The sequence below is a fragment of the Ceraceosorus guamensis genome (genome assembly GCF_003144195.1).
Source record: "Ceraceosorus guamensis strain MCA 4658 unplaced genomic scaffold IE81scaffold_3, whole genome shotgun sequence".
Taxonomy (NCBI): Eukaryota; Fungi; Basidiomycota; class Exobasidiomycetes; order Ceraceosorales; family Ceraceosoraceae; genus Ceraceosorus; species Ceraceosorus guamensis.
This window is the reverse complement of record NW_020289998.1, coordinates 575623-602382: the sequence shown is the minus strand read 5'-3', so window position 1 is coordinate 602382 and position 26760 is coordinate 575623. Positions and strand designations below refer to the sequence as shown.

Genomic DNA, 26760 nt, shown 5'->3' with positions numbered 1-26760 from the left:
TCAGGTGGGAGAACAAGAGCGAGCAGTGACAGCGGGGTCGCAGAGCGTTTCGCTTGGCATCGCCCGCCTGCCTGCCCTTCTGGACCTTAATGTCACGGGCAGGCTGCCTCTCGCTTCTCGACCATTGCCCTCGCGTTTTTCGAGACTTGCTGTTGTGATCTGTGAGCTCGCACACGTACCCACGTTGATCTGCCACCCGCGATCGCAGGACCAGCGCGCAGCAGCTCAGCTCATCCCACAAAGTCTCGGACTGCGACCACCGCTGCCGCTGCATGCAGTGAGACAAGCGATAGCGAAAGCCTGGAAGGCTCCTTTCCATTCGCGATTGCATCCGTGCAAGAGTTGGGGAAGGGGGGGGACGACTCAGTGACTTGCTCACCGCGGCCGAGTCGATCTGGCATGAATTGATGCTGCTGATGCAGTCGCACGAGCAAATCACAACAATCAAGAACCAAGCACCTCTACAGCTTTGTTCGCACAAACACAGCTACATAGCCTCTCCAACAAGGGAATTCCGTCTTCCGCACACTGCATCAATCTCGCACCGTAGGAGCTCCTCAGCCTTGGGGTGGGGGGAATGTTCATTGCCTTTGTACCAACTGATCCCGTGCTCTCTGCTCTCTTTCTTGGCAAGAGCGATCAACATCTCAACCAAGGTAAGCCATTGCAGTGGTACCACTTGCGTCCGCTTTCCTGGAAGAGGGCCGAGAATAACATTCATCCAACACTGCATCTGCAATCGGCCCGCATAGTGGATGCATGTATACATACAGTATATAAGGACAACCTCTTCGACCGAATCCCGTCATTTCTCCCCGCAATCTGCAATTCGAACACTCACGACTGATGGCATGGAAGTTCTGAGCTGATTCCTGCCAGCCAGAAGGGAAACTTTACGATTCTTGCTGCCGCGCAAGATAACGGCAGCCCTTACTCGGACGTCGGAACCTGGACACTAGACTCTGGGAGTTGCGACTAGACAAGTTCTTCTCGCACGTCGCCAAGCTTGTCTTTCGGTGACGGTGTATAGACAAAGCATCTATTGGGAGGGTGTCTTAAGAGAAGTATACACTTGCCAGCGATGAGCGGCACCACTTCGCACGCGGGCTTCTCACATCCCGATCGCGCTATAGAGGGCTCTCATATCACCCGACCCACTGGCTTTGTCAGCTCATCCAACGACGAGACAGACCACGTGCACGACTCGGCGTCGAATGGCTCGTCGCTCGATGAGCTCACTGGCGACGTCGTCAGCGATCCTTCGGGCTTGGACGCCGAACAATCTCGACAGCCTCTACCACGCGAAAGTGGCCGCAGTCCCACAACAGACGCGACAGCAGACATTTCAGGAGGACATGCTACGCGGCCACACCTTGATGCGGACGAAGCAGACTCTTCATTCGCAGTGCCTCTCGTCACACCATTCGCCAAGCACCTCGGTCGCAATCGGGCTTGCGCTGCGTGTCGCGAGCGCAAGCTTAAGTGCGATGGTGTCCGACCGATATGTGGCCAATGTGGCCGGGCCTGGGCCGCTCGGCGAAAGTCAATGCTGGCCAAAGGTCATTCTGAGAACGACATCGACGCCATGGAGACGCCCTGCAGCTACATAGCGGTCGAGCCGCGCAAAGGAAACAAGAAGTCTACCGTATCAGGGTCACCCAGCAACCAGAACAACAAGTCAAATGCTCGCAAAAGACATGCCACCGATTCCGGCACTCTGGGAGGGAACGGTAGCCCATCACTGAGCGAGGAGAATCGCAAGCTCTCGCGCGAGGTCGGTAAGTTTCGAGGATGCGCTCGCGGCTAGAATGTGTCGTGTTAAGCGTATCACTCAATCACCCTGCCCCTTGCGGCCCCTCCTCCTCACTGCTCAGCGGAGCTTAGAGCTCTCTTGCAGGCTCAGAGAGTGCAAAGCACTAGCTCGGCCGACGAACTTTCGATTGCAGAGATACTTGCTAACACGATGCGAGGAGGCGAGAGTAGCTACCAAACTATGCCGTCCGGACTCTCTGGCAGGCCGACCAATCATCGCCCGTCTGCCGATCCTCTGGCAGACCAAGGGCAGAATAATAGCAGTGCGCAGCTCATGCTGGATCCAAGTATGGACTTCGGCAACTTGCCCGGGGATCAGGATGGACTCCGACATATTGCTGTTTCCGACATCAGCAGCCCTTCTGGGAACAGTACGTATTCCCATCCGTTGCAGAGGAGTGACATGTTGGGCCCATTGCTCCTCGATTCGGCTGGCGGCGGACAAACCGGGGCGAGTGGTGGTCAAGGACATGGGCACACCGCAATACGCGGTACCGCAGTCGAGGCTTTCTCAATCGCCGGGTTCCCTCCGTCAGCACAAGGAGTAGGCTCGAGCACTGGATCGTCTGGCATACAGCAAGATCCTGACCCTATGCTTGAGCTGGTCTTCTCAGGATGGCCGACAGACTTCCCTCCCCCACAGACCGTAGACTTGCTGTAAGTGTCAGTGACCTGGTGTGCGCTTGTATCGCCCCTTTCTTAACATCTCAACACCTATCGCAGCGTCAACATCTTCTTTGAGAATTTCCCATTCCTGCACATATTCCATCCCGGACGCTTCCTCAATGCCTTGATGCTCGGGCCTCATTCTCCACGCTACCCACATCCCTCAGCTTTGCATGCCATGTTTGCTCTGGTGAGCTACCATGAACGCAGGTCTTCCATTAGACTCGCTTCGCTGATGCCAGCCCTTTCACGCGCAGTCGTACACCCTGCGGCCCGACCTTGATCCGGTTGCGCAGTCTCGGCAAGCCAATGCGCAGCCGCTCGCCGGCTCACATGGCGCGCAGAAGAGCATCTATGATATTCACCGATCCAGGGGGGGCAGCGCGGATTACCACACAGCACGCTGCCAGCATCACATATTCCATGGCACTTTCCACGGCGGCAATCTCTACGACATTGCACGGGCAGCTTGTCTACTATGCAATAAGAAGTACGCCTGCGGTGATCTGCTTGAAGCTTGGATGCACGCAGGCCACAGCACTCGCTTGATGGTCGCCCTCAATATCAATCGAGAGCGCAGCAGAAGCACCCCATCACTAGGTCAGCCAATCGAGATCACAAGAATGATCGTCAATGCCAGTCCGAAAGACTGGGTGGAAGAAGAGGAACGTCGTCGAGCTATGTTCTCTGTTTTGGCAACGTGAGTGAAGCAATGCGGCTCTTGAGAGCTCGTTTGACTAGGCTAATAAGCGCGAGACCGCCGCAACAGAGATCGAAGCGCTGCAGCAACCACACTGTGGGCTAGCAGCTTGGCCGAAGCGGACGTCGACTGCGATCTGCCCGTCCTCCCTCACGACGCCTTTCTGAGTTCGGTGAGCAAGGTGTTGAGGGTCGTCGCCTGACGCCAGGAAGATTAGGCTTACACGGCTTGCCCTCCACCACCAGGACATGACAGGATACGATTACAGTCGCCGTCAAAATTGCCACTCCGACGACTTCCTGACCGGAGGCCATCACGATGCCGTTATCCTGCTGATCAAAGGCTTTATGATGGTTGGAAGATGGTCAGTGAAGTTGTTGTACCGTCAGACAGCTATCCGACAGCATGCTGATGTTGATGCTGTGCTCTCCAGTGGTGCCTTGCTCGCTCGCCTTCCCCGCATCGCGACGGTCGAAGATCTGCTCACGTCAGAATTTGACACACTCTCGAACAGCGTTGGTGCTTTCGCGATGTCTTTCCCGCCCAATCTGTCTTCATATCTCTCCACGAAGCCAGATGGTCAGCTGGATCCGGTTTTGATCACGGCCCATGCTCTCCCGCATTGCGCGACACTGTTGTTGCACGACCCCCTGGCTTTGTGCAGATCGGAAAGCTTCGCCATGTGCCGCGCTGCTTGCTCGGCAGTCCTCGCCATCTTGCGTGTGAGTATGCACATCAATTGTACGCGCGAAACGACAGAAGCTGACGCCGGTTGCCCATTCAGATGCTTGCTGCTACTAGCACCAATTTGGCGCTGTTCCCGCCCTTGTTCTCATTCATTGTCACGTGAGTCTATGTTGCGTCCTTCTTGGAACATCAGCCAAAACCTGATCGCACGTCGTCCCAATTTTGCTCGCAGGGTCACTGGCAGGAACATCTTGAGAAGAATGCAACATAATCAAAGAATTTTTGCGCAATCAGGCGGTGTTGGCAACAAAGCGCTGAACGGTAGCAATGCTGGTGAAGTCCGCAGTCCATCTGATGGCGAATCGGACCGACACGGCTTCCCGCCTGACTTGGACGCGAAGCAGGAGAAACAAGTCGCCAAGAGCGAGATCGACATGGTGGTGCGCACGCTCTGCAAATATGGGCAGACGTGGCCCGTCGGCAGTGAGTTCCTGGAGCGGTATATTCATCGCGCTATAGCCAAGGCGGTGCCCACTCACATCTGCACTCGTGACTCTCAGTCCGCCAAGCTCAGGCGTTGACCCGCCAGATGGGCGTACCGCTCGATATAGACCAGCTCATCTACGAACAGGAAGTTCCAAGCAGTCACCAGTCACACTTTCAGCAACCGCCCAACATGCATTTGCACCAGCACAGTCACCACTCGCCAGCCGTGACCCAACAGCAACAGTTCAAGGCCCCTGAGTTTGCGCAAAACTCCTTCCTCTCCCAACATCAGCACGGTTCTCGCATGCACTAGACATTCTCAAATCTGCATTAAGTCTGTCTCAGAAAAGCCAAATTAACAGATGGATCGCCTTGAGGATTCTGACTGCCTAGGTGTGTGTAGATTTCGTTTCGCGTCATCTGCAATATGCGGTGCAGGCCGAAGCCAGCACACGAGACTCAACGCTCGAAGTCTCGTGTGTGCTTGATTCGTCAATTCACAATTCGAATTGATGCTTTCAATAAAGAACGCGAAAGCCTCTGGAAGTGAATCCCTCGATACGAAAATCAACGTTAGCGGTGCGCTGTACTTTCAAATGTTGTGAATTACCTTGAATCCTTACCGCACAACCAAAATGCGGAAGCTTCATTTGAAATTCCGCTTACAGCGATCAAGACTCCCAAGACTCTCATTTTCTATTCGGCGCGCAAAATCGCTGTATCGCGATGGCCTGGGAAAGTCTTTCTGCACGCAGCTAGCGGGCGCGCTTCGACGTGAAACAAAGCTCCGCGAGCTTCGCAGCTATATAATAGGTGGAGCGCGTCACGCATCGCATTTCGAGGTGACCGCGCTCAGACCTCTTGCTACACCATCACCATTCCCGACTTGCCTTGAAACACCTGACCGAGGCGGATCGCTCCGACCAAATCTTAGACCACTGGTCATGTACGCCGGCGCTGCCGCCTCAGACGGCTCGGCTGCAGCTTCCGGAAATGGACCAGGTCCACCTCCTGGCTTGGGTCGCTCTTCACGCGCCATTCCGATTGTTGCGCCTGGAACCCAGTCGCCTGTTCCTTCCGCAGCCTCGCCTGCTGGCGTAACGGCATCCCTCACCAGCACAACCTCGCACTCGACATCATCTCCGCGAGCTCAAGGGCCGTATTCAGTCGCTTCTCTTCGAGGCGACGCATCTACTCCCGCCTCTCCCCTTCGACGGCCGGCGAACGCGCAAGGCTCAAATAATGCAGGTCTCTCTGTGAGGGCTGCGACAGCTGCTGCCTTCGTGCCCAAGTCGAAGCCCGGAACTAATCTGCATGGATCTAGCAAGAGCAACGCGAGCGATGTAGACTCGCTCACGACTTCTACATCCAGAGTAGGTGTTTCGCCGTCTAGTGGCTCTGGTTCTGCAGCAGCAGCTCGACCTTTCAACCCCTACGCAGCAGCGCATGTGCCAGCGGCTACAGAGAGCGGAAGAGCTACGCCGAGTAGCGGACAATGGGAGACGGATGGTAGCGTGAGTGAGGTCGCGGCTCAGCGCACTCAAGAAGTGAAGGCCAAACGGACGTCGCATGGAGCTGATTAGTGGGTCGCGCTTCTTGCCTGTGGCCCGACAGAATCTCAGCTTTGATCCCACCTACATGGGACCCTTGCCGAATGCGCAAAGTGGAGGTCCGCCTGGACTGACACCAGCTCATCAGCAATCGGGCCAGGATCAGCAAGCTCGAGCATTCAATCCATACTCTCACCTGGACCAGTATGGGCAATCCACCACCGGTGCAGCTTCATCCTTCGACCGCCCTCGGCAGCCTCCCGCCTTGGATCACAACCTTCACACGGCGCCATTGCCGCACGTGTCGAACTTGCATCCCCACCATCTCAGCTCGCACGCCTTTTTTTTATCCCCTTCGCAGCGAGAAGAATTAGCCAGGCGCAACGATGCTATTCTCACCGCGCCGGTGCCGCCGGAACACGGAGGACCTCAGCTGCCGGAAGAGCTGCACGTGTATCACTCGCTCGTGCCGCTCGAGGCCCCTGGACATGGCACCGCGCTACCTGCCACTCTCGTGGATCCTCGAGTCGCCCCGCCCACAGCGCCTGGCGCTTCGCTGCATCTGAGTGGCATGTCGGGCGAGCCTTCCAGAGTGTTTGGGTATCGCACATCATCTTACAAGGCGTTGTGCACGCTGGACGGAAAAGCGTACGTGCTGCGCAGGATCGAAGGGTTCAGATTGCTGCATGACAACGCCATCACAGTGGTTGAGAGGTGGAGGCGGATCCGACATCCCAGCATTGTCAGCGTTCGAGAAGCTTTCACTACGCGCGCTTTCGGCGATTCTTGTGAGTGGATCGGCGTAATGTGCACACTTTCCGCTGCTTGAGCATCTTTTCACGCCGTGCACTCCCCCACCTAAATTTGTGAAGCCATCGTATTTGTATACGACTACCATCCGCTCGCCACGACGCTGTATGGAGAGCACATGGTCCCGAAGCCGCCTCAAGTGGATCGGAGGACGGGGCGGCTTCAAACGGTGTCCATGCAGATCCAAGAACGAACGCTTTGGAGCTATGCTGTGCAACTCACCAATGTGCTGCGGAACATCCATTCGCATGGTCTGGCCGCAAGGTGCATAGAGCCGAGCAAAGTGCTTCGTACTAGCAAGAATCGGTGCGTGCTTTCTCCGACCCTGCACTGTGGGGTTCGCCAAGTCTGACCATGCCCTGTTCCAACCTGACCCAGGGTGCGCTTGAACTGCTGCTCGATCTTTGACGTGGTTGCCTTTGACCCGCGAGCCAACACGGCCGCTGTGCAAAGCCATCAAGCCGACGACCTACTCAACTTGGGCAAGCTGTTGGTATCTCTTGCGTGCAACTCGATGGGCGCAGTGCAAAATCTGCCCAAATCACTCGAGTCGATTTCTAGGCTCTACAGCGCGGACTTCAAGAACGTTGTGCTGTGGCTAGTAGGGAAGCCTTCACCAGGCAAGACGGCCGACGAGCTTGGCCGGATGCTAGGCAGTCACATTGCCGACGAAGTAGATTCTGCCCTCAACTATGCTGACCTCTTGGAGAGCGGATTGTCAAAGGAGTTGGAGAATGCACGCTTGGTCAGACTGCTGTGCAAATTTGGTTTCATCAATGAGCGCCCAGAGTGAGTGTACGGTGTCAAGGGTCTGGTCTCTGCTTCTGCTGAGCTTCCTCCTGCGCGATGCCAGATTCGACCACGACCCCCGTTGGTCGGAGACGGGAGACCGCTACGTCATCAAGTTGTTCCGCGACCATGTGTTCCACGCGGTCGACGACACCGGACGGCCTCTTGTCGACTTGAGTCACATTCTGAGCAACCTGAACAAGCTTGACGCTGGCTCAGAGGAGCGCGTCATGTTGACGAGCCGCGACGCCCAGAGCTGTCTCGTTGTTAGCTACCGAGAGGTGAGCGAGGGGAGACGCGATTCGACGAGCGACGCTTCTGCGAGTGCTCACGCCGTGTACATGATTGCAGATCAAGAATTGCGTGGAGGCTGCATTTCAGGATCTCTCGCGGGCACGATGAGTGAAGGGCAGCCTAAAGGTCTCGCTTACGCATCGCTTGACATGCAAGCCATGGCGGTCCACGCGGTCAAAAAGCGCCCAATGATGCCCGAACGGCTCGAGCGCGTAGAGCTGTTCATCTATCCTGGCATCCAAGACGCCATTTCAATGCCTGCATGTGGACGCAATGGTCTCGGTAGAAGCCATGTATAGGTCCGAGTGTGCTTTTACAATTATAGTCAAAAGTCATCTTCCCGCTCAGCGCTACATTGCGCTGGTCCTACAATCTCCCCCTCGTCTTTGTCATACAGTATTTCACCTGTACTTCACCTGCAGTCTAGGAATGCCCTCGTACGACGACATTCATCCATCGCAAATCCTTCGTGCGCATCTCTGGATGCTTGCCTGTTCCATGCGGTGATAACGCTGCTTCCTACACATTCCCGCTTCACATTTCGATGGGTAAGCACAGAGATTGCCCGCGTGCATTAGACGCGCGTGGTGCTCACCATCGATCAGCGCGCACTCAGACCGACCGATGGGTTTGAGCTGCGGGTGGGCGTAAGCTGCGCCGCCATCGGACATGCCGCTCGGCGCAAGTCCGCGTGGTCATGCCGCCCGCCCGCTGTTGTCCGGCCGGGATGGAGCAGCTCATCCAAATCAGCAGTGTGAGTGGTGAGTCGCGAGTCAAGAGTGATGGTCACGCGTGAGTCACATCAGTCACGCTCGATGCTGTCGGGCAAGCAGGCTGAGCATCAAAGCTACGACCACAGTCGAGCAGTCATGCGTACCACGCGGTCGCGCACACTGCGGACCGAGATTCGTGGAGCGGAATGAGGGCAGGTGCAGAGGAAACTGTGCACCGGAACCTTGCATCTCGCCGCCTGCAGGCTTGATGGGCAGATGCGATCGGAGTAGCAGTGATGGGCTGCGGCTATAAGAAGAGGCGACGTCGAAGAAGTTCCGCCGCTCTTCTTCTCTTTCCTCAGCTGTGCTCACCTCCCCTCTCCTCCTTCTTGCCCATCCCTTGTCCCACCCCAGACGCAGGTCGTCTTCCCTTTCCACTCACTTTGGCACTCTTTGTCATTTCCTGATATTCCCTAGAACAGCTTCGACAGGCTCGAGCAAACAAGCGCAACAAAGACATCCAAGCTCATTCAAGCCCGCCAATCTCTCCCGAGCCCAATCCTTCCAGTCGACTAAATTACCCGTCTGTTCAGGCAAGATGATGTTCAAGCCCTCACTCTCTGCGATTGTCATTGCCGCCGTTGCTGGCGCAGCTTTCGTCGCGTCGGCTCCTATCCCATCGACCTCCGAGCTCTCCAGCACTGTGGGCTATCTTCCGGAGCTCTCCTCCAGAGGCCCCCTCATCTACGGCAGAGAGGTAGACCGTCGGGAGGGCAGCCCTGAACAGGTGTATCAAGACGCTGTTTGCGCTTTGCCCGAGCACAAGAATGACCCGGACTGCCACAAGGCTAGCAGTAGCGCAAAGAGCCCCGAACAGGTCTACCAGGATGGTGTCTGCGCTCTGCCGGAGCACAAGGATGATCCGGACTGCCACAAGCCGGCTAGCAGGCGCGAAGAGAGTCCGGAACAAGTCTACCAAGACGCTGTCTGCGCGCTGCCCGAACACCGAAACGACCCGGACTGTCAAAACCCCCAAAGACGGCGTGGGCCGTCAGGCTCAGCATCCAATCGGAGCTACAAGCCTCGGGCTCAGCTGCAGAAGAGGTACGGCAACGCGCACGCCACCTACTATCTTCAAAAGGGCGTGGCGGGTGCTTGCGGAAAGGTCAACTCGGAGGAAGCGCTAATCATCGCGTTGCCTTCTGCAATGTATGCGGGAGGAAAGCACTGCGGTCGCAAAGTCAAGATCACCAGAAAGGGCGGCAAGGGACAGACGGTCACTGCTACCGTTGCCGACGAGTGCCCTACTTGCACAACCAGCACTTCCCTCGACCTCAGCAAGGGAGCATTTGCCAAGATCGCCACGAAAGAGGAAGGACAGGTGGACATTGAGTGGAACTTTGCCAATTAAGTCTGCTCCAATCTCAACGTCTTGCGCTACTCATGCCATCGCCCCGCTCCAACGCTTTGTGCCTTCTCGTCGAAATTCATCCAAGCTGTACTACTATAATCATGATGAGACAATTAATGCCATGTGACGACATGCCCCCTGCCCTGTGTTTCTGTGCTCACTTGGCCACATCTTCACTCGGTCAGGCGGCGGCTTGAGTAGCTTGATGAGGATTCCACTAGAGGGCCGTTCCACAAACGTCTGCACTCACCAAGCGCAGCTTGTTGCAGGGTTGGCTGCAATTGTTGCGTCACGCTGAATGTTCCATGGAGAGCGTAGTCTCGCTCAACGTGAGTCAGGCGCAGCACAGGCCCCCTTGGTGGGCCTCGCCCAGCGCAGGCAAACAATAGTCAATGAGAGGCACGATTGAGAGGATGCATGCAGTGCAGTCTGAGCTCCGATTCGAGATCATCATCATCACCGCCTTGGGGGTGCGCCTCTTCCAGCACCGCCCATCCCACCCATCATCTGCTGCATCATTTGCTGCATACCAGCCATACCACCTGCGCCACCCGGACCACCGCCGCCGCCACCCATCATTTGCTGCATCATGCCACCCAAGCCACCCATTCCTCCTAATGCTCCAAGCCCACCACCTGCTCCGCCCATACCCGGGAGGTTCTCCATTCCAGGCGGTATCTGTCCAGACGAGAGTTGCTGGAGAAGACCTGTGTATGGCGATGCGGAATGTGTTGAGCAGTGGAACCAGCAATGCGCTGCAAATTGCGGACTTCGACTTACGCTCTCGACCGCCTGGTTGGCGCAATTGAGCTTTGACGTCCGGAGGGAGCATGTTCTGGTGGACGGTGGTCAAGCGAGGTCAGTCGAATGAGGTATGCTAGCGTGCCAATCTAGGGCGAACATGCTCGAGTGCGCACCTGCATCTCCATGATCTTATCTCTCGACATTCCGGGTGGGAGCTGAGGCGGGGCGCCTCCCCTGCCTCTTCCACCACCCTGCATCTGCTTAAGCCAGCCTTGCTTGCCGCCCATCTGTTTGACGAGGTTGCGGACCATGCGGTACTGCACAATGGGAGAAAAGCGCGCCAGGCATTCAACACGTGGACAAGAGACAGACGATACACTCAGTCATACGCACCTGCATTAGGAACTGTGCGGTGAAGGTGCAAGCCGAGTAGCAACTCAATGAGTAAGCATGGAAAGTCCTGGACTTTGTCGGTAAGCCACTTACCTCTTCGACCTCTCTAACGCTCGTGCCGCTCCCCTTCGCGACTCTCCTAGCTCTGGCGTTCATGCGCACAGGAACCTTTTCCTTGCTCTTCTTCTTGCCGTCTGCATTCGCACTGCTCTCTCCGGGCTTTTCAAGAGCCTTCTCTGCACCTGGGGGTTTCTTGGGTCGAACAGGAGAATAGAAGATGCTACCATCCGAATCCAATTCTTGAGCTGTCATGGAATCCGTCAGGAACATCATGCGCTTCATCTTGGACCCAGCTTCTTCATCTCCGCCTGCACCAGACATCATTTGTCCGAGGCCAGGGATCATGCCCGCAATCTTGGACAGCGGCCCCCTGCGGACATGTAATCCAAGTCAGCCGGAGGGGGGTGCGAGCACGCATCGCTCCAGACACGACTCACATCTTCATGATGTTGCCAATCTGCTCGCGCCAGTCTCGAATGGAAAAGGTGCCTCCCTCTTCAATCTTCTTTAGCATCTCCTTTTGTCTGTCTGGATTGGCCATCTGCACTTCCTGTACTTTTTCCATAAGGCCAGTCATGTCACCCATGCCGAGCATCTTCGAAATGAAAGGCTGTGGTCTGAAGACCTCAAGATCACCAACGTGTTCACCAAGACCTATGAACAGAATAGGCGTCTTAGTCGCAGCGACACTATGGGAAGGAATCTGCGCGTTAGCCCAGCGGTTCCACAAGCGCCTGCTTTGACTGCATGCAACTCACGCAGAGATGGCACCTCCGCCTTTGGCATGACCGTCGAGCTTGGTCACAAATATCCCACCAAAGTCTGCAGCTTCCTTGAAAGCTTTGGCCTGAGTTTCGGCAGCTTGACCTATGCTTGCATCTACGACCATGATGGTCTGATCCGGCTTGACGCGTTGACCAATTTCAACCATTTCGTTGAACAATTCCGTCTCTTGCCGATGCCTGCCGCTGGTATCGACGATAATGACATCAAATTTGCCTTGCTTGAAGGAGTCTACACCTGCCCCAGCAATGGTGACGGGATCGGTCTCGGTGTAGGAACCGTAAAAGGGAATGCCTGCCTTTGAAGCGTTCTGCTTGAGCTGATCAAAAGCCCCTGCGCGGAACGTGTCAGCACACACGAGCCCGACCTTGAAGCCCCTCTTGCTGTAGTAGGAACCTAGCTTCGTCACAGATGTCGTCTTGCCGCTTCCTTGCAGACCGACAAACATGATGACGTTCTGCTTGCCCTTCTTTGGCGCCCATAGCTCTGTGCCGGGGTCGACGAGACCGACCAGGTGATCGAAGATGGCCTTTTCTTGCGACACAGCACAGTCAGAAGAACAAGAACGGTGTGTAGCGATGAGCTGCATCCTCTGCACTCACCTTTTGCACCACATTTCTTCTTTGAGGCTCGCTGAGCCTCTCAGCTTTGCCAGATTCGTTCAACTGCTCCTTCACGCTCCCTTTGACGCTGTCCCTCATTTGAGAGACGAGCCTGACATTAACATCAGCCTCCAGCAGCGCGGAGCAGACGCTCTTGAGAAGCGCATCGATGGCCGCATTGTCGACGAGCGGTGTTTTGTTGAGGTCGGATAGCGCAGCGTTGATGCGTCTACCTAGATCGGCCAACACCATCTTTAAGAAACGGTCAAGGGGCGCGCTTGTTCAGCGTGTTGGGCGTATGGCCCAGAACGAGTGGCCTTTCCAAACGGATCTGCAAGGTCGAAGGAGAAGCAGTAGCAGAAGCTGGGGTATCGTCGAGGAGGCCAGAGGATGGGGATGGGGTGGGGTCAAACACTTTGGAATGATGGCAGTCGCACTACTCACGACTGCAGCTACAGATGACCACGCAAGTTGCTGCCAGGCCTCGAACACTTGTGTGGTCCCTTAACACGTGACCCAGAAGCTGCTTTGGCGGTCGACACAGCTCGATCGCTGCGTGATTCGCACAGCGCGCGCAGCCCCGTCGCTTGCACTCAAGACTAGCTGTGACTTGGCAACGGTCGCTTATTATTATTATTGCTGGTCTTTTGCCCTTCGTGATTCAAATTCAATTTTGATTGTGACTGTGTTTGAAGATTCGATTGGGGGGCCAAGAAGGCGCGAAGATACGCATGCAGCCTGCAGCCAGTCATGATCAGAGCGGAGGAACGAGCAAGTCACCACGAGTAAGACGGCAGCGGCTGGCGAAGAAAGTCGCATACATACAACACACACAAACAGCCTTCGCCGGCGAACAACTTTGCTCTTAAACATCAACCCTACAGCTAGTTCGACACGTGGCACGCTCGCTCGCACGCCATGCCTCCCCGCCAAACATCCCGCTTCGCCTCTCCGGGCTTGTTCGATGCGTTGAGAAATGAGGAGTCGGACAACGAAGAGGTGGCCAGCTCGTCCGACGAGGAACAAGCATCGCGAGATCGAGACGGTTCGCGTGCCAGTCAGGCAAGATCCGTCACTGCCAGCCCTCCAGTGACGAGAGGAGCAGCTAGAAAGGCTGCAAAGGCCAGCGCTGCCAGCAGCTCCCCAAGCCCTTCACCTGCCCCTCCCGCCTCTTCCACGCCCCCTGTCTCAAGCTCCAAGAAGGGTTCGAGGGGCAAAAAGTCCGCTGGAAGCGCTACTCCTGCTGCCAGCGCAAACGCCACTGCGGCTGCAGCTGAAGAGTCAGCAGATCTCAAAGATGTCGCTGCAGCTGTGCCCGCCACGATCTCACAAGCAGTGAATAGCGCTGCTGGCAAGCACGACGACTCCAACGTCGTGGTCGAGATCGAGTCGACTCACGCGGCTGGCACCAACGGCGACGCGGCTCATCCCCTCAAAGGAACCACATTGCTTTCAGGGACGACACTGACACCAGAGAGACCATCCCCAGGTCCTGCGGCCGCATCTGCCGCTCTCGCCTCGCAAAACGACTCACCCATCAAATCATCCGCAAACGACGTTGGTAGCTTGCCCAAAGCAACCTTGATCCCAAAATCTTCCACGAAGACCTCGAATGAGAAAGCCGTCACTCTACCTGACAAGAACTCAGAGGTTGACAAAGAGAAAGAGGCAGAGGAGAGAAAGGCTTACTGGAAGAAGGTGTATGAGCGGACCTTCTTTACATTCATCATGATTGGCGGCTTCTTGAGTGAGTCTGGGGCGCGCGGGAGCGGCAAGGGATGAGGGGTGCGGGCTGCGTATTGTGCTTCGTGATTCGTTCTCAAGATCAAGAGCGCTCGCGTGCGATGCGACTTGCACGCGAGGCTATCCATGTACCGGCCCAGAATGCCAGAAGCCTCAACACGCCCGCTGACCGCTTATTTCTTGCGTACCCCACACTATCAGCTCTCCTTTGCGTTGGCCATGTTTACGTCATCCTTCTGGTCCTGGTCATTCAAGTCCTCGTCTATGGGGAGGTGACAGCTCTGTTCAACATGCCAGGTCGACCTAGCATGACTGGAGGACCGCCCAAAAAGGGACCATATAAACCGAACAGCCAGGCGCCTAGCAGAGAAGGATCTGCCGCACCGAGCGATACCGAGGATGAAGTCGAGAACACGAGAAGAGAGGATGCATGGAGCCACTCACTCAGCTGGTGAGCTGGATTGAATCTCTTTCAAGATCACATCGAGCTCGAAACGCATTGCTGAATCCACTCCTTCCATGCTCTTTCAGGTACTTCTTTGCAGTCTCCAACTACTTCTTGTACGGAGAATCGCTGATCTACTACTTCAAGCACATCGTCTTCGTCGACGCCTACTTCATTCCTTTTGCCCGTCATCATCGCTTCCTTTCCTTCATGCTCTATACAATCGGATTCCTCGCCTTTGTGCTGGGTTTGAAGCGCGACAACCTCAAGCACCAAATTGGTCTGTTTTCGTGGGTGCACATGAGCTTGCTGCTCACCGTCTACTCGAGTCACTTCATCGTCAACAACATCTTGGAAGGCATGATCTGGTTCTTCCTGCCTGTCAGCTGCGTCGTATGCAACGATGTCTTTGCGTACGTCTGCGGAATGCTGTTCGGCAAAACGCCCCTCATCAGCTTGTCGCCCAAAAAGACTGTCGAAGGCTTTGTGGGTGCCCTGATCGTCACGGAATTCTTTGCGGTTGGATGGGCCACTATTTTCCAGCAGTTCCCTTACATGGTGGGTGGAACTGTCAGATCGACTCCGCCGCGGCACGCGAGCATGCTAAATGATTGTCTTTGCTCCTCGACAATAGATTTGCCCTGCGACATCTCTGGGCATGAATGCATTTGGCAACGTGCAGTGCGATCCGAACCCAGTCTTCCTCTGGTCCGCAATTGATCTTCCAAAGGCCGTTTCTCAAATTATCCACATCGATGCGATCTCTTACACTCCTTTCCAGCTTCACTCCTTGGTCATTGCCGCCTTCGCCTCGCTGGTCGCGCCCTTTGGAGGCTTCTACGCATCGGCGTTCAAGCGATCCATCAACGCCAAGGACTTCTCATCGGTCATCCCGGGTCACGGAGGTTTGACTGACAGGTTCGATTGTCAATTCCTGATGGGCCTCTTCAGCTACGTCTACTACACCTCCCTCATCAGAGAGCATCGCGTGGGATTGGGATCCGTCATGGAGACCGTCGTCACTCGTCTCAGCGCAGAGGATCAGGTGGAGCTCTACAGAGAACTCGCGCGATACCTCAAGGGGCAAGGCAAGCTCTGATAGAGCGTAAGTATCAGTGAGCAGTTCACCTTAAGCGGATCTTGTGCGACGCTCGTTCCTTGCCAAGGGTTCATAGCAGGATGCCAAATGAGAGTCATAAAGACTTGTGAAGAACTCGCCCCTGTGCGCTTTGGCTCAATGCGGCGCAACGATCCTTGACCGGCAGAATAAATGCTTCCAAACTAGCACGTGTATGAACATTGTCGTGCCTCGCAGTGAGCGCCTTCAGTGCATCGTTCGAGCCGGATTGATTGCAAAATCTAGATTACATCAATGTGGCTGCAAGATCCGCTGTCAGCTTATGAGAAGAAATACAAGGAGCGCTGTGTGAAGACGAGTTGAATGAAATGAGCGGCCGATCACTTTCCGCGCCTTTACAAGCCCTTAGCCACGTACCCTAATTTCGTTGACGTCAAAAGCACCCTTTTGCGGCAGAGGAGGCAAGATGTCGGCAAGAGCCAAAAAGCCCGACGACTGCTCGCTGCTCGTCTCGGGCTGCGATTCCTCCAGCTCGCTATCGCTCTCTGCTTTCTCGACGACTTCCGAGTCTGCCGCTCCATCTTCTGGAACATCAGCGTCAAGCTCCGCATCTGTCGTGTCGATGGCATCTGAGACGGCCGAAGTGACGTCTGCAGTCTTGCTGGTCGCTGTGACCCCTAGTGCAGAGACTGTGTCTTTTTTACGGCTCTCGCCCAGACTTTTTGAGCCTTTGGTCCTCATCAGTTGCCTGTAATCCTGAATTGGCACCATGTAGCCGGCATACCGAGACAAGAACTGGAAAGAATGAGAAAAACGAGTTCCTTTTGTTAGTCATCCACAAGAGCACAAAGGTGCGTCAAATCGCCGGTAAAATGCCTTTGACTCACATCTTCGCGCAGCTTTGGCAGAATGTCACTGGAATGTAATCTGACAAAGGTATCGCGAATAATGTCGCTCATCGTGTCAATGTCGCAAGCATGAGTCCAGTAAGAGTCGTGCACGCTCGCAAAGACCAGGTCGCGCGTGGAGCACTCCAGTGCAGTGAGGAACATGTGTGTGGCGTCCAGAGAATGAATGAAGTTTGGCGGGAAGGCGCTGGCTTGCTTGGCGGGATGCACTTCCGAAGCTCTGTTGGGATCGGTGATGAAGACGCTTTGCATCGATGTCGACACCTGCTTCTTTTCCAGCTTTCGGTACGGCTGGACGACCGGCAAGTTGAGGGGCGTTGACCAAATGACCGCTGTCATTTGCTCCTTCATTTGGCGCTTCGACGTAGTGACGTCTTTGGGGTCGATCGCAGCGGACTTGACCCGGTAGGGTGGAATGCTTCGAGCAATCAACTTGGCGCTCTGTGTCAGCCAGTGTTGAATAGACTCGGCGCCCTTGAAGAGATCGCCAATGCATGCGAGCACCCCTGAAGCCAGATAAGTTGCACAGGCATATCGATGGGAGATCGGCGTGTCGTTCCTATCCGCCAATTGCTTGTGAATCTGGTTCTTTGCGCCGATGAAGGTGACCCCGTATACGGTGGTCATCACAGTTTGCTTGACCACCTTGCGGGTGACCTTGCCCTGCAGCATCTGAGCTAGATGTTGATGAGGACTTGTGGGATCGGCAGCATCGCGGTCGATTTGCTTCATGACCAGGGTCGCAACACCAGTGTAAACGTCAGATGGCCGCTCACCGCCGGACAGGTTGACCTGCTGAGCTCCTTGCAGGTCACCACCCAGCGCCGCGTAATGCTGCAGTCCATTGCAAGTTCCGTCTTGATGTACGGGCAGACGACTTTCGAACGCTTCGGGCCCATCTGGATTGTCGTACGCTTTGACAAGCTCGATGCACGCCGCCAAACACTGCCAGGGATCGTCGGCGTTTCGCCACCATTTGCCTTCTTCGCTCAGCGGATCATTGGCCGCAGCGCGGATCTCCTTCTCGTGCTCGAGAGCAAATTGCTCGCGCTCCAGGAAGTTGGCCTTGTCGTATCCGTAAACGTTGGCTAAATGAATGCGCAGCCAGCGCAAGCCCTGCTTACCAAGAGGCTTGGCGATGTCAAATAGGAGCAGACCACGGCACAAGTCGTTGCCGATGTGATTAAAGAGCGGTGGTATAGGGTATGCTCGACCACGGAAGTCCATGTTGTGGGGAAAGTAGAATCTCTCTCCAATAAAGGCTCTGGCTATTTCGAGTTTGTAATTGACATCGCATCTTTGGGAGTGAAGGTTGGAGCGCTGAGCATTCCAAGTCTTCAACTTCCAAATGTACTCCTTTTTGGCTGACATGTCGGTAGAGTCGTAATTGTCGGGTTTCTCAGGCTCAGGAAGCGGATGTGCAGCGGGCGGAATGTCCGCAATTGCCTCGCCAGAGTTCCAAACTTTAGTCACGGCTTCGAAGATGGACTCGTTGATGCGCCACGCAGTTTGACCAAGTGCGTCCAAACCTGCCAGCAGGACGCTCAGTTCTTGCCGCTCGTCCGCCTCCCTGAAATACTCGGCTTGCTCGGCGCTGTCTTTGAAACGCATTGCGTAGCTGCGCGAGTGGAGGTAGCCTCCATCATTGTGATGCGTCCAGGGCCGTGGCGGCACGAGCATGGGAAGATGTCTGGGATGTACGCTGTCCGCGATCGAGTCCTTGTCCAGCCTCTCCAGCAGCGCATCGTTTAGTCGAATGACGCCGAGCTTTTTGCCAGCAACGTACTGGTACGCCGCATAGAATGCAGGCTGACTTTCTTCCCACAGCCGACCATTCCTGTCTCGAGCGGAGCGAGGCACTTTAGCGACCTGCATCAGATGCTGGACCAAGTAGCTGCCCACGCGTGCTCTCGTCTGCTGCGACCACTGTGTCTCTGCCAACGCATCCTCCGAAATAGGTTTATAATCTTCGGCGCCATGACGCTGCCGTAATCGATTGTACTTTTGACGACGCTCGCTGAAGTATTCGTGCTCGATGGCGCGACCAACGGACAACAAGACGCGGGTAGTCTTCATGCCATCGAAGGCTTGCGTGCCACTTTGCATGCGCATGATCTCCAGGATGGGGATCAGCGCCAGCTTCTTGACCGGTAGAGTGCGCAGAAAGGGGAGCATGGTAAGCTCAAGGCTAGGAACGGAGACTCTGTTCGACGAGATGAACCCTCGTTCAGGCGCTCTCGCAGCTACGTCTTCCTCTGTGAGAGCAGTCTCGCCCTCAGACTTTCTCCGTGCCCTCTTGGTCGACGATTTCTTGAGATTCTTCTCTATACGGGTAAGGTCTTCTTCGATTACCTTTGAGAGTTCTTGGTACCAGGACCACATCCACGCTTGAAGCGTTCGCTGTTTTAGCTTGGAAGTGTGACTCAGACCCAGCTCTTCCAATTGTTGTGCCGCATGCTCCAATCGCTTCCTCGCAGATTCGAAAGCGCTTTCCTCGAGCCACCTCTGGCGCGCGAGTGCGCTCGAGTGGCGGGCTCTGGCCTCGCTCACTGCCGACAGATTTTCTTTTAGGAGACGGAGGTTGAAGAGAATGTCGTTCTGATCTCCCTCCGCATCTTTCGAGGGCTGTGTTAGAGGCGCTAAAACGTGAGCAAACGCGAAGCTTCAAAGCTGGGGAAGGGGGGCAAGCCAATTACTCACAGAACGCGTTGGTTCCAGCTCCTCGAGATTGGGATCGCGTCTTGAAGCGTCTTCTGCCAGATGTTGCCCACTGTCATCGCCGTCCAGCTGGTCACGGAGCTGAAGCAGCTCTTCAACGATGCTCTCCTCGCCGTGTGAGCTGGCGATCGAAACCAGGACATTGATGGCATCAGAAGGCGTCAAAGAGTCTGTGGAGCTCCAGTTGAGAGCCACATGTGCAAACATGGCTGGACTGAAGATGTCGCTCAGGGGTATCCTGGAGCTACGTGCAGAGCGCAGCACCTCGACCACATCCGGTCTGCGCGTTTGTGGCCCTCCTCGAGCAACCCTGTTGGTCGGTCAAGAAGCAGAGAAGAAGACTATCAATTGATGCAGATCTGTGCAGACGTCTGGCACAGGCAGGCGAAGTTCCCCCTCTCATGACCATTGCTCGACTGCTTCCAGTCGCCCGTCAGACCTCGCTGCTAGAACATGCACTCACAAGGCAAAGCCGTGCAGCGTAGCGGCATACGTAGCGGCGTTTGGGGCAGGAGCGCCACGCGAGCCGGTGTGTATATCTGTGAACAATGCGAGGGCGGTCGAAGCCCATCGAGATTGCTCTTCGCGGCTGTCTACCTTGCAGGCCTTGTCGAGATAGGAGCTCAGCATAGTGTTGTAGAGGCCGATGTCCAGAGTGGAAGACCGCTGAGCTGGACCGCGACTATCATCGCCATCCAACTTGACATCGTCCGTGATGCGCATATCCTCGAACAGCTTCGCCCCTCGTTCGATCAAGCCGGACGCGATGCACGCTTCCAGCACGCCCAGATTTTCCAAGTTGCTGCTCGGTATGAAATACTGATTGTGCTCCCTGAGCGCCTTGAGCGTCGCTCTATCCAGCTCGGGATCGCCCCCCGCAGTTCCTTTGGCACGGAGCCTGAGTGCTGCGTTATAACGGTCATTGAGGTAGCCTGGAAGGGGAGTGGGCAAGCGGGTGGTGGACTTTTGGGCGAAGGGTCTCAGATCCAAGAATGGTTGCGATTGCGATGAACGATGCGAGCCTGCCTGAGCTGAACCGTCAGCAGGTGGCGCCAACGCTTCGGCACTGGAGTGAATGCGACGACTCTGCGTCACAAATGATTGGGCGCTCTGGGCCATTCCCAGCGAGACGCTTCTGGACGTGCCTGCCTGCAATTGGTTGCATGTCGGTGCTCGACAAACCCGCTCAGAACATCGACGCAGCAGTCGTTGCCTCGCGAGCATGATGACTGTACCTCGCGCCTAGTCGGGCTGTCAACAGAAGGAGAGGATGTGGTGGTATAGAAAAGCGGAGAACCGTGCAGCTCAGCAGAGAGTACGGATCATGCGCAGAACGGGCAACTACAGTCTGAGTGGCGAAGGTCGAAATTTGGCTGGTTGCAGTGGCGGATGGAGATTGTAATGCTGATGACCGAAGGCAAAGGTGGTGCCGTCCAACAGGTTGTGTGCAAGTACAAACGCCAGTGTTTATGCGAAGACGATGAGATTGAGACAGATGCCTTGTGAAGACAATCGCAGTGCAAGTAGTAGTGACGCATGCGAGCTGCGCGAGAGACAAAGGCAAGAAGTCGATCTGCTGAGGCTGCCGTCCCTCTACAGCAGCGCATGCATGTACGTAGGTAAGAATCCGTCAATTCTCTTCGCCTCATATCGAAATCCTCTCGCACGAGAAGAATTTTAATTCACCACGCGACCACCAGCGAAGGAGGTCACGTGCTCTGCATCAGCCAGGGTTTAGGCACTTCCTTTCTGAATTCACGTCATGAATCACAACAATTTGCATCTTGAACTTCGATTTAATCCGGACCTTTGATGCTTGATTGGGTGATTGTTGCATTCTGATTGTATTTCATCTCGCGAAACATTCTTGACTGGGGATGCAAGAGTCTTGAGTCAGACTCTCAAAGCGACTGCTGGGGAAGCAGGGTCGACTACCAAAAGACGCCAGGATCACAATTCACGATTCTTGATTGGCGGCCGGAAAACGTGCTTCGTGATGGCACAGGCAAGCAAGGAGCGGTGCGCCATTCTTTCTTTTGGCCATTGTGATCAGGGACGTCACTACTCACGACTCATCGTTGACCTCGAGGCTTGTTGATTCTGTGTGGCGATGGCGCTGAGCGCCATTCAGTGGTCAAGTTCGTCCCCCGTCAAAGGATTGGAAAAAACCTTGTATCCAGACTGGATCTCATCCGCTTCTGAGGAATGTCGGTAGCCAGCAAAGAAGAAATGCTGGCATCCTGCCGGCTAGCTGTGTCCATTCCCTTGGGACCTATTCATCCACATGCGTCGCTGCAAGCGTCAGTACTGGGCATGCCACATAGCTCACGTCCAGCCAATCTAGCCATTCCCTTGCCCTCGAGCTGCTGCCAGCACTCACGGGCTAGCTTCCTTTGACTTGCACAATTTACAGAGCTTTGCTGCCTTTCTGTTCCTTGCTCGGCTTCGATCCTTTGCTCGCCATGCTCTGCATTTTGCCAAACGAGCTGCCATAAGGCTGAGAAGTCTGGTCCATCTTCGACTGAAATTTCGAGGCGATCGATCGCCTGGCGATACCGGCGTTTGTAAAGCCGAGTTGGGACAAGAAGATTCCGTCGCTTTTCGATAACGGTGCGACCCTTGAGCCTGCATTGGGCTTGGCCTTTGCCGGCATAGCTTGTTGTTGTTCTGGCGTGGGCAGCTGTAGTGGAAGGAATGGTGCCGGGGAGGTGCTGGGACAAAGCTCACGAGCTAGATGCTTGCAGTTCATAAAGCAAAGTTGTAGGACACGTTGGAGAGCAGTGCACATCGCCTCGTCTTTAGCGGTAGCGTCAAGGTCAAGAGAGGCGCTGGTGCTCGCGATCTTGGTGTTGAAAAAGCAGTGCTGGTGTCGTCTGGGGCAAAGCTGACCAGCACGCTCGGGAGCTAAGCTATACTCTTGACTTTTTTGAACAGGTGTCTAGTTCCAGGTCTGTCGCAGACGAAACAATCATCATCAATCAGCGCGACGTGAATTGCAGAGCGTGACACTACGATGTCAAGCGGGAAGCTGTGCCCATTACAGCTGAGCATTTCCCCAAGATGTGCATCGACTTCATCATCAGGCTTCTCGACAGAGAGAGTCTAATCACTTCTAGCTTTGAGTACCCACACAATCGAGCCTCGGATTCGTTTGGTGTCACTCGCGCCCTTCAGAGATTTGAGGCCACGCTCAATCAAATGAACATCAGATCGGGTCTGCGCGTTGATTTGCTCATTGGCGCAGCCAATGCGTCTGAGTTGCCATTGTCAAGACTGTCCCAAGAGCATTGGGTCAGTGCCAATGAACAATTCGAGAAAGTGACACAGATTCTACATGCGCTTGATGAGGCCCAGTCTGACAGGTATGTATTCCGTGTCAAGGTTGCTGCTGAGCAAAGAAGGGGTTGGTTCCTGTTTGCGCCTCACGACCCGCAAAAGCAGTGTGATTGAGGAAAGGATTGTTAGAGGCGAGCGCGGGAGGAGATTGCGCTTGCTGCGCTGCAAATTGCGGCTCCACTGGTGCCGCGGGCGGAGGCCTATTGAGAAGCTCTTCCCTCGAAAGGCGCTTCTCATCCGCTACGGGAGAAAGGCGAGGTGAGGAAGCTAGACGAGTGTCCGCGGCGGCGGTGGTCGCCTGGGGTAGATCTGAATTGTCACCTGAAAACTGCCTTCGCTTGCCAAGAGCTTTGGCAGAGGGCTGCACAGGCGTCATGATAACGCTCTCGTTGTCGTCATCCAATCGAGCGGCGCTGGCCGGTACAGATGCAGCAATGCCGCCTGTCCCACTGCCCGCCTGACTGTTTATCTTGAGCGCCTCTATTGGCGGCAGAGCTGCAGGCCGCGCGCTGTTCTCTAGCGACGCTGACTCCTGTTCGGGTCTGCCTTGTGCGACTTGAGGAGCTGTAGGCATAGCACCGGGTGTCGGGGAAGCGTCGCTGCGAGCAGCGCTGATTGCCTTGTGGGCTGATGAGACCGCACCGGCAGTAGAAGGCAGAGGGCGGGGCCCGTGTGGCAAAGCATGCCCCCCAGGCACAAGGCTCGCTGGACGCGGGCCGTCAGGACGCGCCTCTCTAGGTGCGCGGCCAGATGAAGCGCTCGAAGCCGAAAGCTCGCGAGTGTGCGCGTTGGGATTGGTGAATCTGCTCCCATTCATGCCGGCAGCACTGCCGATGGAGTGCGCAGCGCCCTCCGAAGATGCCACTGGGGAAGGCACAGGCAGAGGCCGGTGGGCTGGAGGAGCCGGCGACGGAGGTCGCGAAGAGGAGCTAGACCCCTGCGCCTCCATCACGGGCGCTGCCAGTGACTGCCCGGCATCGATCGAGTACAGATCTCCAGTCACAGCATCCTGTCGCAGCTTGCTCCGATCTACTCGTACTTCATATCGACTGCGCTCAATTGCAAGCCTCTCGTCTTCATCCTCTTGATGATGTTGCGTTTGGACGTGCCCAAGCATCTCTCGAGCTTGCACAACACGTTCGTGTGCATCCAAAAGATCAGCTAGCAGGCGCTCTTCCTGAGTCTGACTGATCGCAGACGCCGGTCGACCTTCTGCTCGGTCTTGTGCAATCTGTGCAGCGAGATCCGCGCGTGAGCGGTCGGCCTGCGCAGTAGCCCACGGTATCTGGCCCATGAGGAATTCTTCAGAATCGAGGGTTTTGGCCGAAAATTCCTGCAGAAAGTTCGGGTCACCCAGAATTGAGCAAAGCGCTCTGCAACTCGACGCCATCTCTTGGCAGACTCACGGCAACTAAAGCACTGTCCATACCAGCTTCAGCAAGGTTCTCAACGAGCATGTGCGCACTCTCTCTAGCAACGGTGCACTCGCGATGGAGCCTCGCCATCTCCTCGCCCGGGCTCCGTGGTTTGCGCTGTCGGGGTGTGTGTCTCTGCACGCCGTTTGCTCGCAAGGCCGACTGGACCTGGGCTGCGCCAGGTGGCATTGATAAGACTGGACGAAAAATCTCGTGCTCAGGGTTTAGGGGTGTGCCCTGAGGTCGGCAGCTCCACATCAGTCGCAGTCGATTGGTATCGAGAAAAGCACGTTCGCTACTCACATCGAGAGGTCTGTCTGAAGGGCGGACGCGATTGTATGCCTTTGTAACACTGTGGAGCTCTGTGTCGTCTTTGAACTACAGAGAGAGAGCGATGACTTGGCCATGAGCGCACGCAGCAGGACCATCGCAGCTGAGTCGCTTACCTCGAAGGCTAGCATGCCGAAAACTTCTATTAGCTGCTCCTTGACGCTGATAGGCGTCTTGTGGCTGGTGATGACCTCCTCGATGACCGACAGAAATTTCTTATCGGCGATTTGCATCTTGAAGCGATCACTGCCATTGAGAGTGAGGACAGCCCAGATCTTGGTTGCTCGCTTGCGCGGCTCAATGTCCCCATACTTGAACTCTTTCCTTAAAGCGCGAGCCGCCTCCTTCGCGGCTGCTTCGGAGTGTGAGATGCTATCCACCAGCGACATCAAGTAGCTCCAGTCCCAAGCTTCAGCCGGTCGCGCGCACAGCCAGCCTGCCGAATGGGGGTAGGCGGGGAAGGGTCAGCATGTCGAACGAGATACGAGCTCAGCCGGTAGCGTACATCGCCAAGGCACTCACCGATCTTCGTGTGCACCAATCCTTCTCCCTTCGCTGGTGTGACTCGGCTCCCCGTCACCAAGTCGTACCAGGCTGGCTCCTTTGCCTGCGCATTCGCCTGCGCTGGTTGATTTGGTGCGTGCGCCTGCGAAGATCCGGATCCGTGGGTGAGACGCGTTGGGGGAATTTCTTGAGCCTCGGCATGATTCGGATTCTCCACACGATGCTCCTCCTCCTTGTCTTTCTTATCCCTTCCAAAGCCGAACAATTTACGCTTGGGCTTGACCTGCGCATGCTCGTGCTGTAGATCGGGCTCGCGTCTCGCTCCAGGTGACGAAGAGTGCTCGTGAGGCAGATGTGAGTGGTAGTGTGTCTCCCTTGCCTGGTCAGGAGGCGCATAGGAAGGGTAGAACGCGCTATTGTCGGCTCCGCTATCGCGCGACGCTAGTCTCTCACGCTTCGCATCGGAAGATTGGCGCAAGCTCCGCCATCTGCTCAAGCGCGGTGAGGAACGGGGAGCGTCGTCCAGTGGCGTCGGAGGCTCGATCACCGGGCTACCTGGAGTGGCGTAGTCCTGCGTGTCAAGACGTTGAGCTTGAGTCCCATTGCGCAGAGGCTGATCAGCAGGTGGCATCCCTTGTGAGAAGGCAGGCATGCCACCACGGCTTCCAAGATTCAACTTGCGCATGTCCAGACTGCCCTGTCTCGGCTGCCTGCTGGCATGTGGTGGCAAGTCCGCACGACCATGCGACGGCAATGCTTGTGGCGAAGAGCTGCTGTCGTAGTCGCTAGCTCGACGTCGCGGGGCAGTGGGGTTGTGGCTGGGTGCAGACGTTTGATCGCGGTAATGGCCATCCATGGCGCCAGTACTAGCACCTATATCTTCGCTAGGGTATGCAGAGTGGTATTGCCCCGCGTTCTGCCCGTTCCCGTTCGGTCTACCGAAGATCGGCGCATCTGCCCCTTGAAACCCCAAAGGGTGACCTGAAGGCGAAGCTGCTCGTGCATGGGACTGGTGTGGTGGGCGCGGATACGATGCAGGTTCTGCGCTGCCCGAGAACTGCTGGCTCGTCGGGTAGGCTTGCTGACCGTAGTGAGCGTCTGAATGCCATTGAGCATGCTGCTGGTGGTGGTGTTGTTGTTGCATGCCATAGCTGTGTCCAATGGACGCCTGCCGACGCAGCACCTCGTGGCCTTCTGACGCCACAGGAGCATCAGCATCGCGGTACGGAGTGACCGCGTCTTTGCGGCTAAAAATCTTCTTCATGACGATGAGGCCGTGCTCGTATCCTTCGTCTGGCTGCGCAAGAGGGCCGCCTAATCCCAGGTTGCTCGCTCAGACGACGGGCACGTGTTGGGGGTAGCCAAGTGTTTCCACGAGGGCAGACAGTCAAACCTCGCGCAGGGAGCACAGAGAGAAGTGAGAGTATGCGAGGTTCCTTGATCGCAGAGAGAGGGACGAGATCAAACGCGGCCTCGAGGTGATGACTGATCTGCACGTCTTGTTCCAGAATGAGGACAACAATCGCGAGTGTGAAAGCTCAGGATGGACGACGACGACGACGATGATGATGATGATGATGATGATGCTTGTTGTGAGTAGTGCACAGCAGCTTCATTCGTGATGGAAGAAGCAGTCACGAGCGCAACGCTTTGTCTTGCCGTGCTTGATGAGATCTGAGAAGTCGGGATCAAGCGTGATGAGCGTGCAGCGTCATGCCGAATTCATCTTCAGCAGGCACAGCATCATGTGTGTGCGTGCACTGCACATCATCGGCCGGCAGGA

The 26760-nt window shown here is 55.8% G+C and overlaps 7 protein-coding genes across 7 annotated transcripts; 4 read left to right on the top strand and 3 right to left on the bottom strand.

Moving 5' to 3' along the window:
• The first annotated feature begins 964 nt into the window (after positions 1-964).
• IE81DRAFT_131944 (hypothetical protein) lies at positions 965-4767 on the top strand. Its single transcript, XM_025510275.1, has 10 exons — positions 965-1778; positions 1875-2469; positions 2536-2668; positions 2736-3178; positions 3248-3350; positions 3424-3542; positions 3612-3900; positions 3963-4024; positions 4098-4348; positions 4426-4767. The coding sequence occupies exons 1-10, from the start codon at positions 1082-1084 to the stop codon at positions 4662-4664; spliced, it is 2931 nt and encodes a 976-aa protein (XP_025373118.1). The 5' UTR covers positions 965-1081; the 3' UTR covers positions 4665-4767.
• A 1222-nt stretch (positions 4768-5989) lies between these two features.
• Positions 5990-7970, top strand: IE81DRAFT_308603 (hypothetical protein; the record flags this gene model as incomplete). The annotated part of the gene is made up of 5 exons (XM_025512377.1): positions 5990-6689; positions 6774-7017; positions 7090-7500; positions 7565-7781; positions 7852-7970. The coding sequence occupies 5 exons, from the start codon at positions 5990-5992 to the stop codon at positions 7900-7902; spliced, it is 1623 nt and encodes a 540-aa protein (XP_025373117.1). The 3' UTR covers positions 7903-7970.
• A 1660-nt stretch (positions 7971-9630) lies between these two features.
• On the top strand, positions 9631-9918 carry IE81DRAFT_284994 (barwin-like endoglucanase; the record flags this gene model as incomplete). The annotated part of the gene is made up of 1 exon (XM_025511612.1): positions 9631-9918. A coding segment is annotated over one exon (288 nt), but the record flags the coding sequence as incomplete, so codon positions are not given.
• A 255-nt stretch (positions 9919-10173) lies between these two features.
• On the bottom strand, positions 10174-12925 carry IE81DRAFT_319805 (signal recognition particle protein). Its single transcript, XM_025512837.1, has 8 exons — positions 12501-12925; positions 11874-12427; positions 11553-11804; positions 11149-11485; positions 11056-11067; positions 10836-10979; positions 10699-10753; positions 10174-10625 (listed from the first exon to the last, which is right to left on the bottom strand). The coding sequence occupies exons 1-8, from the start codon at positions 12750-12752 to the stop codon at positions 10375-10377; spliced, it is 1857 nt and encodes a 618-aa protein (XP_025373115.1). The 5' UTR covers positions 12753-12925; the 3' UTR covers positions 10174-10374.
• A 221-nt stretch (positions 12926-13146) lies between these two features.
• IE81DRAFT_357144 (hypothetical protein) lies at positions 13147-15787 on the top strand (the record flags this gene model as incomplete). Its single annotated transcript, XM_025516687.1, has 4 exons — positions 13147-14247; positions 14325-14694; positions 14775-15246; positions 15323-15787. The coding sequence occupies exons 1-4, from the start codon at positions 13419-13421 to the stop codon at positions 15785-15787; spliced, it is 2136 nt and encodes a 711-aa protein (XP_025373114.1). The 5' UTR covers positions 13147-13418.
• A 174-nt stretch (positions 15788-15961) lies between these two features.
• On the bottom strand, positions 15962-20929 carry IE81DRAFT_319802 (DNA/RNA polymerase). The gene is made up of 5 exons (XM_025512836.1): positions 19856-20929; positions 19375-19702; positions 16654-19299; positions 16184-16561; positions 15962-16110 (listed from the first exon to the last, which is right to left on the bottom strand). The coding sequence occupies exons 1-5, from the start codon at positions 20509-20511 to the stop codon at positions 16087-16089; spliced, it is 4032 nt and encodes a 1343-aa protein (XP_025373113.1). The 5' UTR covers positions 20512-20929; the 3' UTR covers positions 15962-16086.
• A 1645-nt stretch (positions 20930-22574) lies between these two features.
• Positions 22575-26705, bottom strand: IE81DRAFT_363773 (hypothetical protein). The gene is made up of 5 exons (XM_025516810.1): positions 24996-26705; positions 24590-24909; positions 24447-24521; positions 24135-24380; positions 22575-24061 (listed from the first exon to the last, which is right to left on the bottom strand). Exons 1-5 carry the CDS (start codon positions 26239-26241, stop codon positions 22769-22771), a joined length of 3180 nt encoding a protein of 1059 aa, XP_025373112.1. The 5' UTR covers positions 26242-26705; the 3' UTR covers positions 22575-22768.
• Positions 26706-26760: the final 55 nt, after the last annotated feature.